This window comes from Mus caroli, chromosome 16 (assembly GCF_900094665.2).
Source record: "Mus caroli chromosome 16, CAROLI_EIJ_v1.1, whole genome shotgun sequence".
Taxonomy (NCBI): Eukaryota; Metazoa; Chordata; class Mammalia; order Rodentia; family Muridae; genus Mus; species Mus caroli.
In genome coordinates this window covers 91,078,154-91,092,002 of record NC_034585.1, presented here as the reverse complement: position 1 = coordinate 91,092,002, position 13,849 = coordinate 91,078,154, and the positions used below count along the sequence as shown (strand labels likewise).

General features: G+C 43.4%; 1 protein-coding gene across 1 annotated transcript in view; it reads right to left on the bottom strand.

Moving 5' to 3' along the window:
• Positions 1 to 13,849, bottom strand: part of Pcp4 (Purkinje cell protein 4) — a 58,682-nt gene that overhangs the window by 29,382 nt on the left and 15,451 nt on the right. Inside the window, exon 2 of the mRNA XM_021185574.1 lies at positions 3,054 to 3,105. Coding sequence (XP_021041233.1) covers positions 3,054 to 3,105 — 52 coding nt within the window. The remainder of the gene's footprint in view (positions 1 to 3,053; positions 3,106 to 13,849) is intronic.

The window sequence follows — 13,849 nt, the reverse complement described above, 5'->3', positions numbered from 1 at the left end:
CACACACACACACACACACACACACAGTAAGAGAGATAAAAATAAAAATAATAAAAATAAACATTTTAAATTAAAATCTGCCACCATACTTTAAATGACTATACAAAGTCTAGAAATATGGGGGTTGTGTGTGGGGAGGCACTGAGCTTCACTGGGCCAAAACCTCAGGAGAATGAAGAGGACTTTGGGGGTGTTCAGGACAGTAAGAAATGGATATACCTATCATATCATATTTCACATCAAAAGATGTTATGATGGCCGCTACAAGAATTCCCAGAAGCCTGATCTCTAGCCAATAGCGCTCTGGAGATATCCTTAAGTAACACAGTAGCAGCAAAGCCCAGAAGGCAGGCAGCCCCCATCTCTGTTGCACCTGTGTTTTGTGATAGAAACTGTTCCAAGACCCATATAGATCACAACTGTTGTGGCATTATGTCTAATGGAGGCCTCAACTAAATCCTAAACTAAATGTGGCTTGTAGGCACTAACTGGGAAATCCTGCTTTTAACAGTGTTAGAGACTGCTGTGCAGCGTACCCAGCCTTTTGCTACTTCATGTTGCACCTGTCTGTTCTCAAGGATCCTTGCTCCTTTAACACATGTAGGCAGCGTTATTGAATATTAACAGGAAACATACATTAACATGATAGATGTCCCTTGGTAATTGCTCTGACAGAGTAAAATAACTTGAATTTTAATGTGATTTAATATTAAGCTAAAACAGAAATTCTAAGATCCGGGAACTTGCGAATAAGAAATTAAGTAACTTTGATTCTTTGGGGAAATGTGTTCTGATCCATGTCTAGAACATTTTAGTTCAGTCTTTTTGGGCTACAGCTCGCCTTTGTCTTAGCTTGTTTTTAGAGAGAAAAGCCCCCTCCCCAAAGGCTTACTAATATAATAACAGTGTATCAAATACAAATATACATAAGCATCTTTTCCTCAAAGGTATACCTTGTTTATAATAATTTGGATTTAAACCATGCCATTATCCTATAATTATCGAATAATGTCTAATTTCTTTTTGCCACTCAGAAACAAATTTCCTTTAATATCTAGGCTTATATAATGCCTTATTCACAGCATCTTGAATTTTTCCATTTGATTAATTTTTATACCTCCAAAGAAGGCTTACTCCTTGTCCACTGATGCGAACCAACTTTTAATTGGCCAAAATTCCAGCTTTTGAATGTCAGAGGTGCACTCTCCATACGAGCCAATCAAGACTGTGGGTACAAAGCCCACGGCATCCCGACATGCCCCCCAAAGGACCAGGGGCATGGTAGGAGAAAGCCAGTGTGCAACAGTGTAGGTCAGAGAAGACCTGGTGCTAACTCAGGCTTCACCATGCCTCACCACCAGGCTCCAGGCTACCCAGGTATCCAGGGTTCATACGGGAGCAGGAGGCTCAAAGTGTGGACCAGGGACAATCTCATAAAAGATATTATAAAAGATGTAGTAGGCTCATAAAAAAGTTTTATTCCCTTTTTAAAATGGTGTTCTCTCCCAGGTACATGGTGGAATTTTCCAGAAGCTGCACATCATAGAACATTACCACAGACTGACTGCAGAAGCAGACAGAAAAATCCAGCTGGCCTCTGTTGACCGGGTGTTAGCAAGAGATATAAAACACCACCCATCTTTGCACTAAATATGATTGGTGCTTTGAAATAGGTTTTCATACAAGTAGAATGCTTATTACTACTTACTAATAAGCAAACTTTTAAAACTTGCACCGTTTTCAGTCCAGAAAGAGGAGCTGTCACAAGACAAGCCAGAGTGCACTAGAGCTTCCTGAGGTTTTCTAGCATGCTTGAGGTTACAGAAAAGTTACAGTAACGAGTTGGGAACTCTGAGGAGTCTTTGGACTGTAAAAGCCATGGTCCTAAGACTGGGGGAGTTTTTGGATACAAGCGTCAGTTGACAGGAGGCTATGACTAGGAAAATCAGAGGGAGCCTCAATGAAGGATGCTCATTCCTCATTTAGAAACAATAGCTCCGACATTTCCTCCTCCCTTTTAAGCTCCATCTTGCTCTCTCCTCAGCTTTCTGACCTCCTTGTCAGTATCCTACATGTTCCCCAGTCCTGCACAGGAGACAGAAATGTTCTGGACCTAACGTGAGGCACCCTCAGGTTCAAGAAAGACCTAGCATCCTCCCTCAGCCCAACTCTGGTAAGGTCACTGACCACACAGCAATAAGATGACTTTTCTATCTCAACAGCTTCAACCCTGACCAGGACAGCACAGAGGGATGTTCTCCACTTGAGTCTTGTTTGTTATCTTAATCAATTCCACCCATTTAGAGGCAATGGGGGTTGCTCACAAAGGGAGAACACATTTTGCAATTCATAAAATTTAAGAACATTCAGAATCTTTCATCCCCAGAGCAGCCCTGCAGCCCTCAGGGCTTGTGGGTAAAGAGACACCGCTACACAGTGTCCTCGGTCCCAACCCAGTCTTCCACACCACTCTTTAGTTTCCATAAAAAATACAAAGCTCATTCCTGCAAACGAATAGTCACGGAGCCTGGAAAAAGGGGAGGCACATGTTCCACTTACCCTATGGTTTTATTTGTGAGTGACTGTCTGCAGTAAAAGCAAGTGTGCTGCCTCAGCACCACCTCGAGACCAGCACTTGGTTCTGAATGCTCTGAAGGGCAGAAACCAGTTTCCCACTCTCCCTCCAGGAGTTCAGTATTTCACAGTTTTCAAAGCACTTATCTCATTTGATCTCATTTTAGCCTCACGACAACTCGGGGTGGATTCTCACCAACCCTAATGAAGGAAGCAGAGAACTATATTTGCACTGTAATTAACATGTTGCCCAAAATGAGAGTCCTCTTCTGGGAGGGAAACTGCTCTTAGAATTACATTTGGCTTGTTCGGCTTTTCTTTTAAAGCTGGACCATAGGGCTCACTGTGAGCTGATAAAAGCCACTCTAAACCAAAGCACAGGTATAAACAGCCAGCTGATTTGGGTGGAACAGCATTGAAAGGCATTGTTCAGAGTCACAGGAAACCAGGAAGATGCAGATGGGGGAGGGTCATCTTACCATTATCTCCTGACGTCTTGTCTTTTCCATTGGTCGCTCCGGCACTTTGTCTCTATAAACATTTTAAGAAACAAAAAAGAAATGATCAGATGTATTTAGGACTGTTTTGTTTGTTTTGTTTTGTTTTTTCCTTTTCTGCTAATTTAAATATCTCTTGTGTCACATTAAGTTTGGGATCACCATAGCTTAGAGAGTTAGATAACAGTGCTGGTGAGAACATGAAACTAACTCCCACCATGGACTCGCTGGAGTCGCCTGCCACCTTCCTTCTCAGTGCCCACTACTGGCTGAATACAACTCAGGAGTTGCATGGAAAGCCAGACATCGAGGGTTGTTGATTGAGCATAAACTCATCTAAATAGGAGACATGTAGCCAAGGCTGTATGCCAACCACAGGGCTGCTGAGGCTGGCCTCACACCACTCTGTTCTTCTGACAGGCACAAGGGATTCCTATGTTCATCATTCTTCCCACTGCTGAGCCACTTTATCTATCACTGTCTGTGCCTGTCCTAGGTATTTCCATTTGTCCAGTTTGGCAAGAAATATGAAATGCATTATGAGTTATTTTTAAATATACTCTTTACTGTTTGACAGCTTTGTGCAGGTTTATAGTAAATTTTAGTCATCCCTCATTAAACTCAGTATGAAGAAATAACTTTTAAGGTTAGATTTGCATCACTCTTAGAGATTCCGTGAGGAATTTCGGAGATGTGTGTGAAAGGTAACACGTGTGTAAGCAGGAAGCATGTCTCTTCGGGGTTTATTATGGCATTTATTCTGATCCAGGGAGGAAGATGTATCTTATCAACCCAAGTGTCTGGCATTTGTCAGAATTATCAGTTATCAGAGTTAACAATTATCAAAAGCATTGATTTGAAAGCACAGGAAGAGACTGCAATGACTCTAATTTCCAGGCGAAGGAAGTGGGGCCCTGTCAACTTGACACAGACTGGAGTTATCACAGAGAAAGGAGCTTCAGTTGGGGAAGGGCCTCCATGAGATTCAGCTGAGGGTCATTTTTTTGCATTGGTGATCAAGGAGGGGAGGGCCCATTGTGGGTGGTGCCACCCCTGGACTGGTAGTCTTGGGTTCTATAAGAGAGTAAGCTGAGCAAGCCAGGGGAAGCAAGCCAGTAAGGAACATCCCTCCAAGGCCTCTCCATCAGCTCCTATTTACTGGCCTGCTTGAGTTCCAGTCCTGACTTCCTTTAGTGATGAACAACAATGTGAAAGTGTAAGCTGAATAAACCCTTCCCTCCCCAACTTGCTTCTTAGTCATGTTGTTTGTGCAGGAATAGAAACCCTGACTAAGACAAGCCCATAGGAACCGTGATCTATCCAATTGAGTGGCAGAAACCTGGGCTCCTTTCCCAGAAAATGGTGTCCTGTGGAAGCTATCACTGTGACATAACCACAGTAAAGGGGTCTTGGGAAGACACACAGCCACCAGAAAGGGCAAACCACATTAAGTGACCCCTAAGAAATAATGGCAGCCTCAAAGTTTATACCTGGATCCAAGACTTCAGCCAAGAAGCCATCTCCTAGGAGAAGGAATCAGTACCCCTCAATGCTCCATGTTGTCATGAGAAATTCTTGGGTCACTAGTCAATGGTGACTCGTGGGACACAGATCCAGGTTCTGGTCAGTGTAAACAAACAGAGTCAATGATGCATATGAATGTCTGTTTAGTTAAATGGCCTCTGAATGCTTACTACCCCGAGCAAATGATAACCCCACATCCCTGTGAAACAGAGAACAGACATCCATCTGGTCAGAAATGCTCCACTCAGTGAGGCAAGCACCTCCCTGAATGGAATAGAGAGGAGAGGTGAGTTGAGAGGAGAGATCACAGAACGGCTGGCCCCTTCTTCATATTTAATTTGGAACCTTCGAGTTTCCACAATGAAAGACTTGCCAGCATTCAATCTCCAGCCAGACATCAATTATCTCTGCCATGGCATCCATCCCCTACCTGGCAAAAGCTGTAACATAACCAGCTTAATTTAAACCAGATAGCTCATCCCTTGCCTAGAGCAGATGTATGGGCACCAACAGCCATTTCTTTTCATCTGTCCTTAATCTGATGCCACCTCGGGTCCTCTGTCATACAAAGCTAGTAAATGTGTGGCTTCTGATGGAAATGAGCCTTCCCAAATCAGGGATGCAGCAGCCACCCTGGGTATGAACAAGCCCACTATCTAAGCCTTTCCTTGAATAATTCATAGCTGGGTGAAGATAAAAGGGAAATTGTGCAGCATGAAAGGTGAGATTTTCCAGGGCAGAATAAAGACAAATTAAATGAAATACAAGTGCAAAGTGGGTGCAGGCTCTGCCTTGTCATCTTAAAATGCTTCAAACACCAATACCTTTCAGATACCACAAATGCCACCTGGCTCCATAAACTATCACTTTTTAGAAACCCGAGGAAGACCAAATGAGATGCTCAGAGAGAAGAGAAAGGAGTCATTCTCTGAGGATTTGTAAGACGGGGTTTTTGTGTCAGCTCTTGTATGATGGAAGCAAAATGGAGCTGATAGTTGTCAGAGGAGATGCTGTCTCAGATTAGAAAATGATCCTGACAGAAAAAAAGCACATCATTTAAGCATCTCGTTTCAAGGACCCAGTGATATTTTCAAAGGAAGATTGGGTGTATGGAGAGTGCCCAGAAGTTTCTATGTCCCCAGAGTCTGGTCCTCTACATGTTCATTTTACTGTCCTACTGTATGGAATGACAGGTGTTCCTGAATTAAGGAGCAAAGGTTCTAGGCAAGGCCCTGGGGCTGTCAGACACCACCAACTTTGTGATTTCTGACAGTGTCTTTAATGAGGTATGTGCTCTTTCCAACCTTACTTTACCCATTGTATCCTAAGACATAGAGCAGAACTTTGCACAAGGCCATAAAGCCGAGAAGTGCTGAGCCAGGATTATAACCCAAAAACCAGGTGGTTAGGTCCCACTCTCAGCCACTGTGTAGGAGTATCTCTTCACACTGTGTACTTCATCTCTCTTGAGCCATCACTACAGCTAGGGAGACCAAAGAAGGGAATTCATGTCTTAAGGCTAATGTGGCCTCGTTAGCGCCCACAGTTAAAGGTATCAAGAACACTTGGATGAAGTAGCCTGACCAATAACAAAGGGCTGAATAGTAGGATAGCTGTAAGGTTGTTTTTAAGTTTATAGATAGCACACGTACCAGAGTTAAACTATGCTAAAATAAATGACTATGTGGCTAGAAGAATGGATGGACTAGTGGATGGATTAATTGATCAATGGATAGATTAATGGATGTGTTATAAATGGATAGATGTATAGAATAATGGATGGATGGATCAATAGATCAATGGGTGGATCAATTAACAAGTAGATCAATGGGTGGGTGGGTAGATGGATGGATAGATAGTTTGGTGCATGGACAGATGGATCAATGGATCAATGAGTGGGCCAATGGATGGATGGATGGAAGGATGGATGGGTGGATGGATGGATGGACGGATGGATGGGTGGATGAGTGGGTAGATGGATGGATAGATAGTTTGGTGCATGGACAGATGGATCAATGGATCAATGAGTGGGCCAATGGATGGATGGATGGAAGGATGGATGGGTGGATGGATGGATGGACGGATGGATGGGTGGATGAGTGGGTAGATGGATGGATAGATTGGTGAGTGGATGGATGGATGGGTAGATGGATTGATGAATGGGTGGATGAATTAATGGATAATAGATGGATAGATGGTTGGAAGGTAAATGGATATATGATAGATAGATAAATAAGTAGATGGGCAGGTAAGTGAGTGAATAGATAAATACACAAAGGTCATAAAGGAGAAACAGAGAAAATTTTATTTTTCATGAACGGACAGAAGTGCTCAGCATTGGGAAAGAGGCTGCCTTTTCATTCCACCCCCACTCTCATCCTCCACCAGCTCTAACGCTCTAACTATGACACCATCGTCCTGAGACTACATTACCCGCTGAACAAATCATCAAGAGTATAATCTATTATAATTACATCAAGTGGTAAAGGAAACAAGCCCAGTGAACAGGCAAATCTTGGCTTCAGATTTGGGAAGATTTCTGAGTCCTTTTCTAAGAAATCAGAAATAGCTCCATGATATTATTTATGCCCCCACTGTTATCCAGCTCAGATGTCCACATAACTTAATTGGCATATGAAGAAGGCAGAGAAAGGTCACTCTAGCAAATACACATAGCTTCTGTGTGCCATCCCAATTGCCAAATTACCACAATTAAAGTCAGGTATTAATAATATACTTTCAGAATAGCCCAGAAACCCAAACACTAGTGTGTCTCTGAGTTTTGAGTCCTTCCACAAGCAGAAATCTGATTGGGTGTTTTCTGGTGTCTCTAGATAATTAGTCAATGGCTGTGGAACAAGGAACTGGAGGGGTGACAGGCATGAGGATTTGCTCATTGCCTCTTCTGGAGGTAGGGTCAGTGCCCCTAGAGGCCAAAAGTCAGCCTCAACCTCAACCTCAACCACAACAAAACCCACATCCTGGGACCTCATCATCCCACTCCCAGGAGACTGCTGAGTCTAGCCATCTGTACCTTGTCAAGGTACTGGACCAAGTGGTTTCATTCAGGTCCTCTGCTGCTCACCATCTCCTCATCCCATCCTAGCAAGTCTACTTTCATAAAATACACATAAGTGGGATCCTCTGGTGCTCTCCATCCCCACAGACACGGTCCTGCTCCATAGGACGAATGTTTGGAAGAATGAAAGCCTCTCCCTCCTTCTGCCATCTGAAGCCAGCATCCCTTCCTTGCTACAGAAGCCAACTCTGTGACTGTCCTCATCCAATGCATAGCTCCCTCTTCTCACACAGTAAAGCCATGACCCTGCTGTCATCTACAGAAACATCTTCTAGAATCACAGGGCCCTCTATGGGATGTGACATTCAACTCGGCTTTGCTGTTCATGTACTTTGAGCTAATGATGAATATTGACATAGGTCTGATCACTTCTAAGCCACAGTCAGGAGCACACACATCGACAACACTACCTCACTGACACACACAAGCAAAGCAAAGTGCTTGAAACATCACTAACACACTCAGCAACATCCCGATGATATCTCTTGAAAATCCCAATGATGCTTCATTTGAGCATAACAAACTTGATAACATCTCTGTCCCCCTATTCTTCTCTCAGAACTCTTCTGCGAAACCACCTTATTTATAGAATAACCACCCAGGGAAAACAAAGAGCCTAGGCTTTGCCTCAGAAACAAAATGTACAGGCACGTCAAGAAATTCTGTCATCAAGACAGGAACTTTAATGCAAAGAAATACTTTAATGCAAGATAGATACTTTAATGCAAGAAAGCCCATCCAGCAATTCAGAAAATTACTCCAATGCAGTGTAGTCATTAAAGCCTGCTATTGCATCATGACCCATAGCTACAGGTTAAGAGTGGATACTACTGCCTCCTGAGTTTTGTTACATGATTTCTTGACTCCCGATGTCACAGGCCCATCTGCCACTTTGTTGTCTGTGCCTGTGACATCCATAGTCTATTTGTATTACACACAAGAGGCCGAATTAGCGAAAGTGGTGTCATTATTCATGCTCATTTGCAACTTGAGACACAGGGCTTACTTGGAAACTCATCCAGCTGAGTGCACACAGCTCCACCTCTGGCATGAGAAACATACTCTCTGGAAATGACATGTTTAATACTGGGAGTCTGAAGGCCATGAAACATGATGTGAATTCCCACTGATCAAATCCAGGATACAACTCCCATGAGGGGGCATAGTCCTATGAAGCCAGCACTTGGTAGACCAAGGCAGGAGGATTGTAAGTCCAAGGTTAGCCGGTTTACATAGTGAGTTATAGACAATCTTGAGCTGCATGAGACTTTGTCTCAAAAAGAAAAAAAAAAAAAAAAAAAAAAAAACGGGAGGTGGAAGGATACCTTAACAAGTAAAGGCACCTTCCAGGCCTGAAGACCTGATTGTGATCCTGAGAGCCCACAGGAATAAAGGAGAGAACCGACTCTTGAAAACTGTCCTCTGACCTATACAAGTATGCTTGTATAAAAGGTTCATTTTAAAGGTAAGTTGCATGGAGTCTATGAAGGAAGGAAGGAAGGAAGGAAGGAAGGAAGGAAGGAAGGAACAAACAAACCATCCACATCATTGTCCCAATGCCTTGGAAGCTCTTGCTAGCCACTCTGTACCATCCAGCACCCTGCCCCCACACCAAGCACACCACTACAGTGCACTTTCTTGTTATTTTTCCCAGTAGTACCGTCTTCCTTAATGTCAGAGTCTTGATAGTAACATTTCTGAGAGCTTTACGGTCTCCAGCTTCCCTGCAATAGCAGCATCTTCACAAACCATCCCTCTCATGAGTCATATATAAAGGGAGAAGCTCAAATCTGCATGCCATTATAGCATGCTGCACTCGGAGGCAATGAAGTTCGGATATTACAGCCTCTCTGCAGCATCAAAACCCCACACTGGAGAGAAATCAGATGAGAAGCCTCCCCAATTATCGCAGTAAGCCGTTCTAAGAGTCTCTTCCCTGCTCACGCTTTTGATCACCCTGTTTATAAGAAACAGAAAGGCGTGTTTCTGCGGTATTACACTTAATGTTTTATTGATGAAGGATCAGGGGCCTCTTAGATGTTCAGAGTCTAAACGACCTGAGAAGCAAAGCCTGTGGTGACTGAGATGAGACCCAGGGTGACAACAGCTGGACCAGCCAGCAGGTTGCTGATGAGCACTTGGGGCACCTGGATCATTAAGTGAGTGGCTTCTCAGGAACATCAAAAGCATGCCATTAGAGGCACCTTTCCCATCAAAGTCCCTGAGTTTGTGTGAAGAACAGGAGAGACTTTTATGCCCACATTTTATGATGAGGAGAGAATAGCTTTAATTTCTTGCCGCTGATATTTTTAAGTCATAATTCCTCAAGTAACATTCCAAAAATTGAGCATTAAAGAGCTCTGCTAATTTAATCCCTAAAGGAGTAGAAATTAATGTCAAAAAAAAACCTTTAGCTGGAAAGGTTTTTTTTAAAAAAAATAAAATAAAAATGGTTTTAAAAAGAAAGATGAGGTAGGCATGCTCACCTTTGCTGTTCTTTCTGTGTCCTGATTCTCAACTCTGAGAGAAGGCTGAAATTTGCCTGAAATACCAATGCTATTCCAAGCACCTGCACCTGACCTTTGTGTAAGGGAATTAAATGTCACACCTGTAGTTCCCAGCAAACACCTTCAAAGAGACTCTCATTTGCAGGGGCTCCTGAGTTATCACAATGGAGTTCCTTGTACACTCTGCCTCACAGTTTGTGGGTTTTTTTTCTTTACTTAGCGCTTTCAGAGCTACACACACTTTCAAAAAAACTAGTTCTTTTACCACCTGCACCCCAAAAATCTCTCATTCTGCCTATCTTCTGTTTTCTATGTGCAAAAGTGGAAATGGTCATCTAGAACTTCCTGGGTTTCGTGGTCAAGGAAGAAAGCGAAAATCTCACTCACAACCCAACTAAGCATAACCACAGTGAAGTTCCATGGATATCTCAGGATATTTTATTGTATCTTTTGTTTGTGGGCACACATATCGTCTCCATTATATTGAAGTAGCTGCATGCCATGCCGATATAATTTTGCCACGGGTGTGCATTGCAATCTAAAAGAGCAGATACAAATCGGTGGTCTCTGGGTGGAACTCTCCAATTGCACAGATCTGACCAGTGAAGAGTCTGGACCATGCTGCCATGCTCATTTGGAGTGTATAGCCCCAAGCTTCCATGCCCACATATCTTCTCTGTGCCCATAAAGCCACCTGGCTTTGTTTATTCAGCTTAGCCTGACGAAGATTCTCAGTGGTGAGTGTATCACCAGTATCTTCACTGCAAAAAAGACGGCATAGAAGAATCGGGGTGGTCTTCCGTGTTCCATGAAGTTCACCATAATTTCTGCAGCAATGTGTATTCAATGCTGTGCACCTCAGAATGTGAGCTTTTTAGGGTGAAGGCCTCACAAGGTCTATATAGAGAGGACATAACCCACATAGAGCCAAGACCAGTTCCAGTCCCAAGTCTCATTCCATGCCTGCTCTAAGGTGTCATATGTTTCTCCAGATAGCTGCAAAATGTAGCTACACAGATCTCTGGAGAAGGGGGGGACAATGAGGTTTGATATAAAGGGGGAAGCCAGGCATGGCAGCATGAACCTATGATCCCACTACTCAAGAGGCTAAGGCAGGAAGATGAGCTGATGGCTAGAATTAAGTAAAGCAAGAGAATCCATCAACAAAGAGAATAAACCCTCTGTCCTGACTTGGATGGTCATTTGCAGTGAGTGTAGCCATGCTTTTGACATTCACCACACTTCCAATACTTCCATTATTCCTTTTGCCTGGGAGGGGTTCAGACAGGGTCTGAAGTAGCCCAGGTTAGCCTCAAACTTCCTTTATAGTCACAGCTGGCCTTGAACTCCTCATCTTCTTGTCTCTGCTCCCTGAGTACTGGGATTACTGTGTGTGGCACTGTGCCTGGCTTGACTTTCACAGGTCGTTTATAAATCACCGTTTGGAAACCATTCAGGCACAGTCCCTTCCCTGAAGTTTACTTTGTGAGGATTCAGTCACCTCCTTCCCCAACCCCAGTCAACTGAGGTCTGAAATCATTAGTTAGTCCAATGAGACACACAGACAGAGAGACAGAGGGAGAGAGAGACATCCACACAGAGAAGAGCAGAGACACAGAGACATGGAGAGAGACAAAACCAGAGAGAGATGAAGAGACAAGAGGCAGAGAGTGAGGAATATGGTGAGACAGGAAGACATACACACAAAGAGATACAAGACAAAGACTCCGAGACAGAGAGAGAAAGAGAAAGAGAAATAGAGACTTACACACAGAGAGAAGCAGAGACATAGAGATACACACAGAGACAGAGTGAGACAGAAAGACAGAGAGACAGAGATATACACACAGAGAGAGAAGCAGAGATATAGAGAGACACAGACAGAAACAAAGAGATGCAAGACAAAGAAACAGACAGAGACACAGGGAGAAGCAGAAACATAGAGAGAGAGAGACACAGAGACAGACGGAGACAGAGAAAGAGACATACACACAGACAGAGAAGCAGACATATAGAGAGACACACAGGCTGAGAGAGACAGAGATGGAGAGTACACATTTACTCAGTCAATATTGATTAAAATATATTAATATAATTGATCTTTCCCATTATTCAGCATTACTTTTTTTTTTTTTTTTTGGTTTTTTGGTTTTTTTGACAGGATTTCTCTTTATAGCCCTGGCTGTTCTGGAACTCACTCTGTAGACCAGGCTGGCCTCGATTACTCTCTTAACTGTGCCTGATTAACAAATTCATACAAAGTGTGAATATACAGAAAACATGCCATCCCTAGGCTCTAAGACATTAATAGTTTTAGGAATCTAAACAGGCAAAAATAGGTGCATAATATTGAATCATTCCCAGGCCCCCGAGGTTGTCTATTCTGTGATGTTATAGGCTTCTCTGGGTCCACACTGGAGCCCACTTCACCCAGGGATCATTAGTGAAGGATGAAGGTACCGGACCTAAAGAACAGGGAAGGGAACGCCCCAAAGCACACAAAGGGATTTTTAGGGAGATGCAACAGTCAGTACCTCAGTGACAGCTCTGCAGACACATTGCCAAAACACAAAACACAATGGACACACAAGGCAAAGGGGTCGATGCTACCGTATATGAATCACTCCTTTGAAGGCCTGGCTTTAAAAATACAAATGAACACAGAAACACAAAACTGTTAAAACAAAAATGAGGTCATAGACAGCCCAGTGTGACCCAGCCACTCTCAGAGTTGTGACCCTTCAAGGACAATGAACTTGACCAGGCCACAGTCTGTCTGTCTACACAATGGGGACAAAAGGCAGCTCTCTTCTAGTAAGCCGTGAGAACTGAGTGCTCAGCTCGCAGGAATCACTCTCTAAAAGGAGCCGCACAGCCTAGGAATGTTAAGGGCAAGCTTTTGCAGAAGTAGGACTGTTTCCAGCCTATCCTATACGTATCGCCTTATATTTACAGTCACAAGAGGAGGCACATTTGACTCGGCCACTGGAAGACTAAGAGTGACCATGCATAGCTGAATGACGCTAAGTGTTTGCCTTAGCAAAGCGGTTTTCTTATCTAGTCAACAAGAATTCTTCAAGGAGAATTAAAAAGCATGAAATCCAGCATGTCCCCATGGCTACTGTCAGACTCCAAAGACAGAACATTGTCACTCAGTGGTTGATCCTAACCAAGTTTTCCTGGACCCTTGAATCTGCCACAGATACAATTTGTGATCTTGGTGCAATTTACAGATTGTATTTTTTTTCTAGAAAGGGGCAAGGCAGGAGGGAAACAAACTGATGGCCAGAATACAGTTAATGTGGAAAACTGGAAGAATTTAAAGGTCCCGTTACATGTGTCTGATTCAACTCAGACTCAAGACTCAAGTCTGAGGTTGGAGGAAGGCCATATGAACTGTCAAATTAATCCACCCTTGGCTCTCCTTGAAAACCCCAAAGTTGTGTAATATCACACTTTCTGCATCCAAAGAAACCCTACCCCTCCCACCCACTTCTCCCATTGATTGCCTGCTTTTGAGTCATTTCCTTAGATCACTCTCATGACAGAGGTCCCTGGGATGCTTGTCACAACAGTTTCTGTGCTTGACAAAGGAGACAGAGGCACAGATATGCAGAAGTTTACAAATGTATCATTGAACAACGTTCAGAAGCCACCCGACACCCACA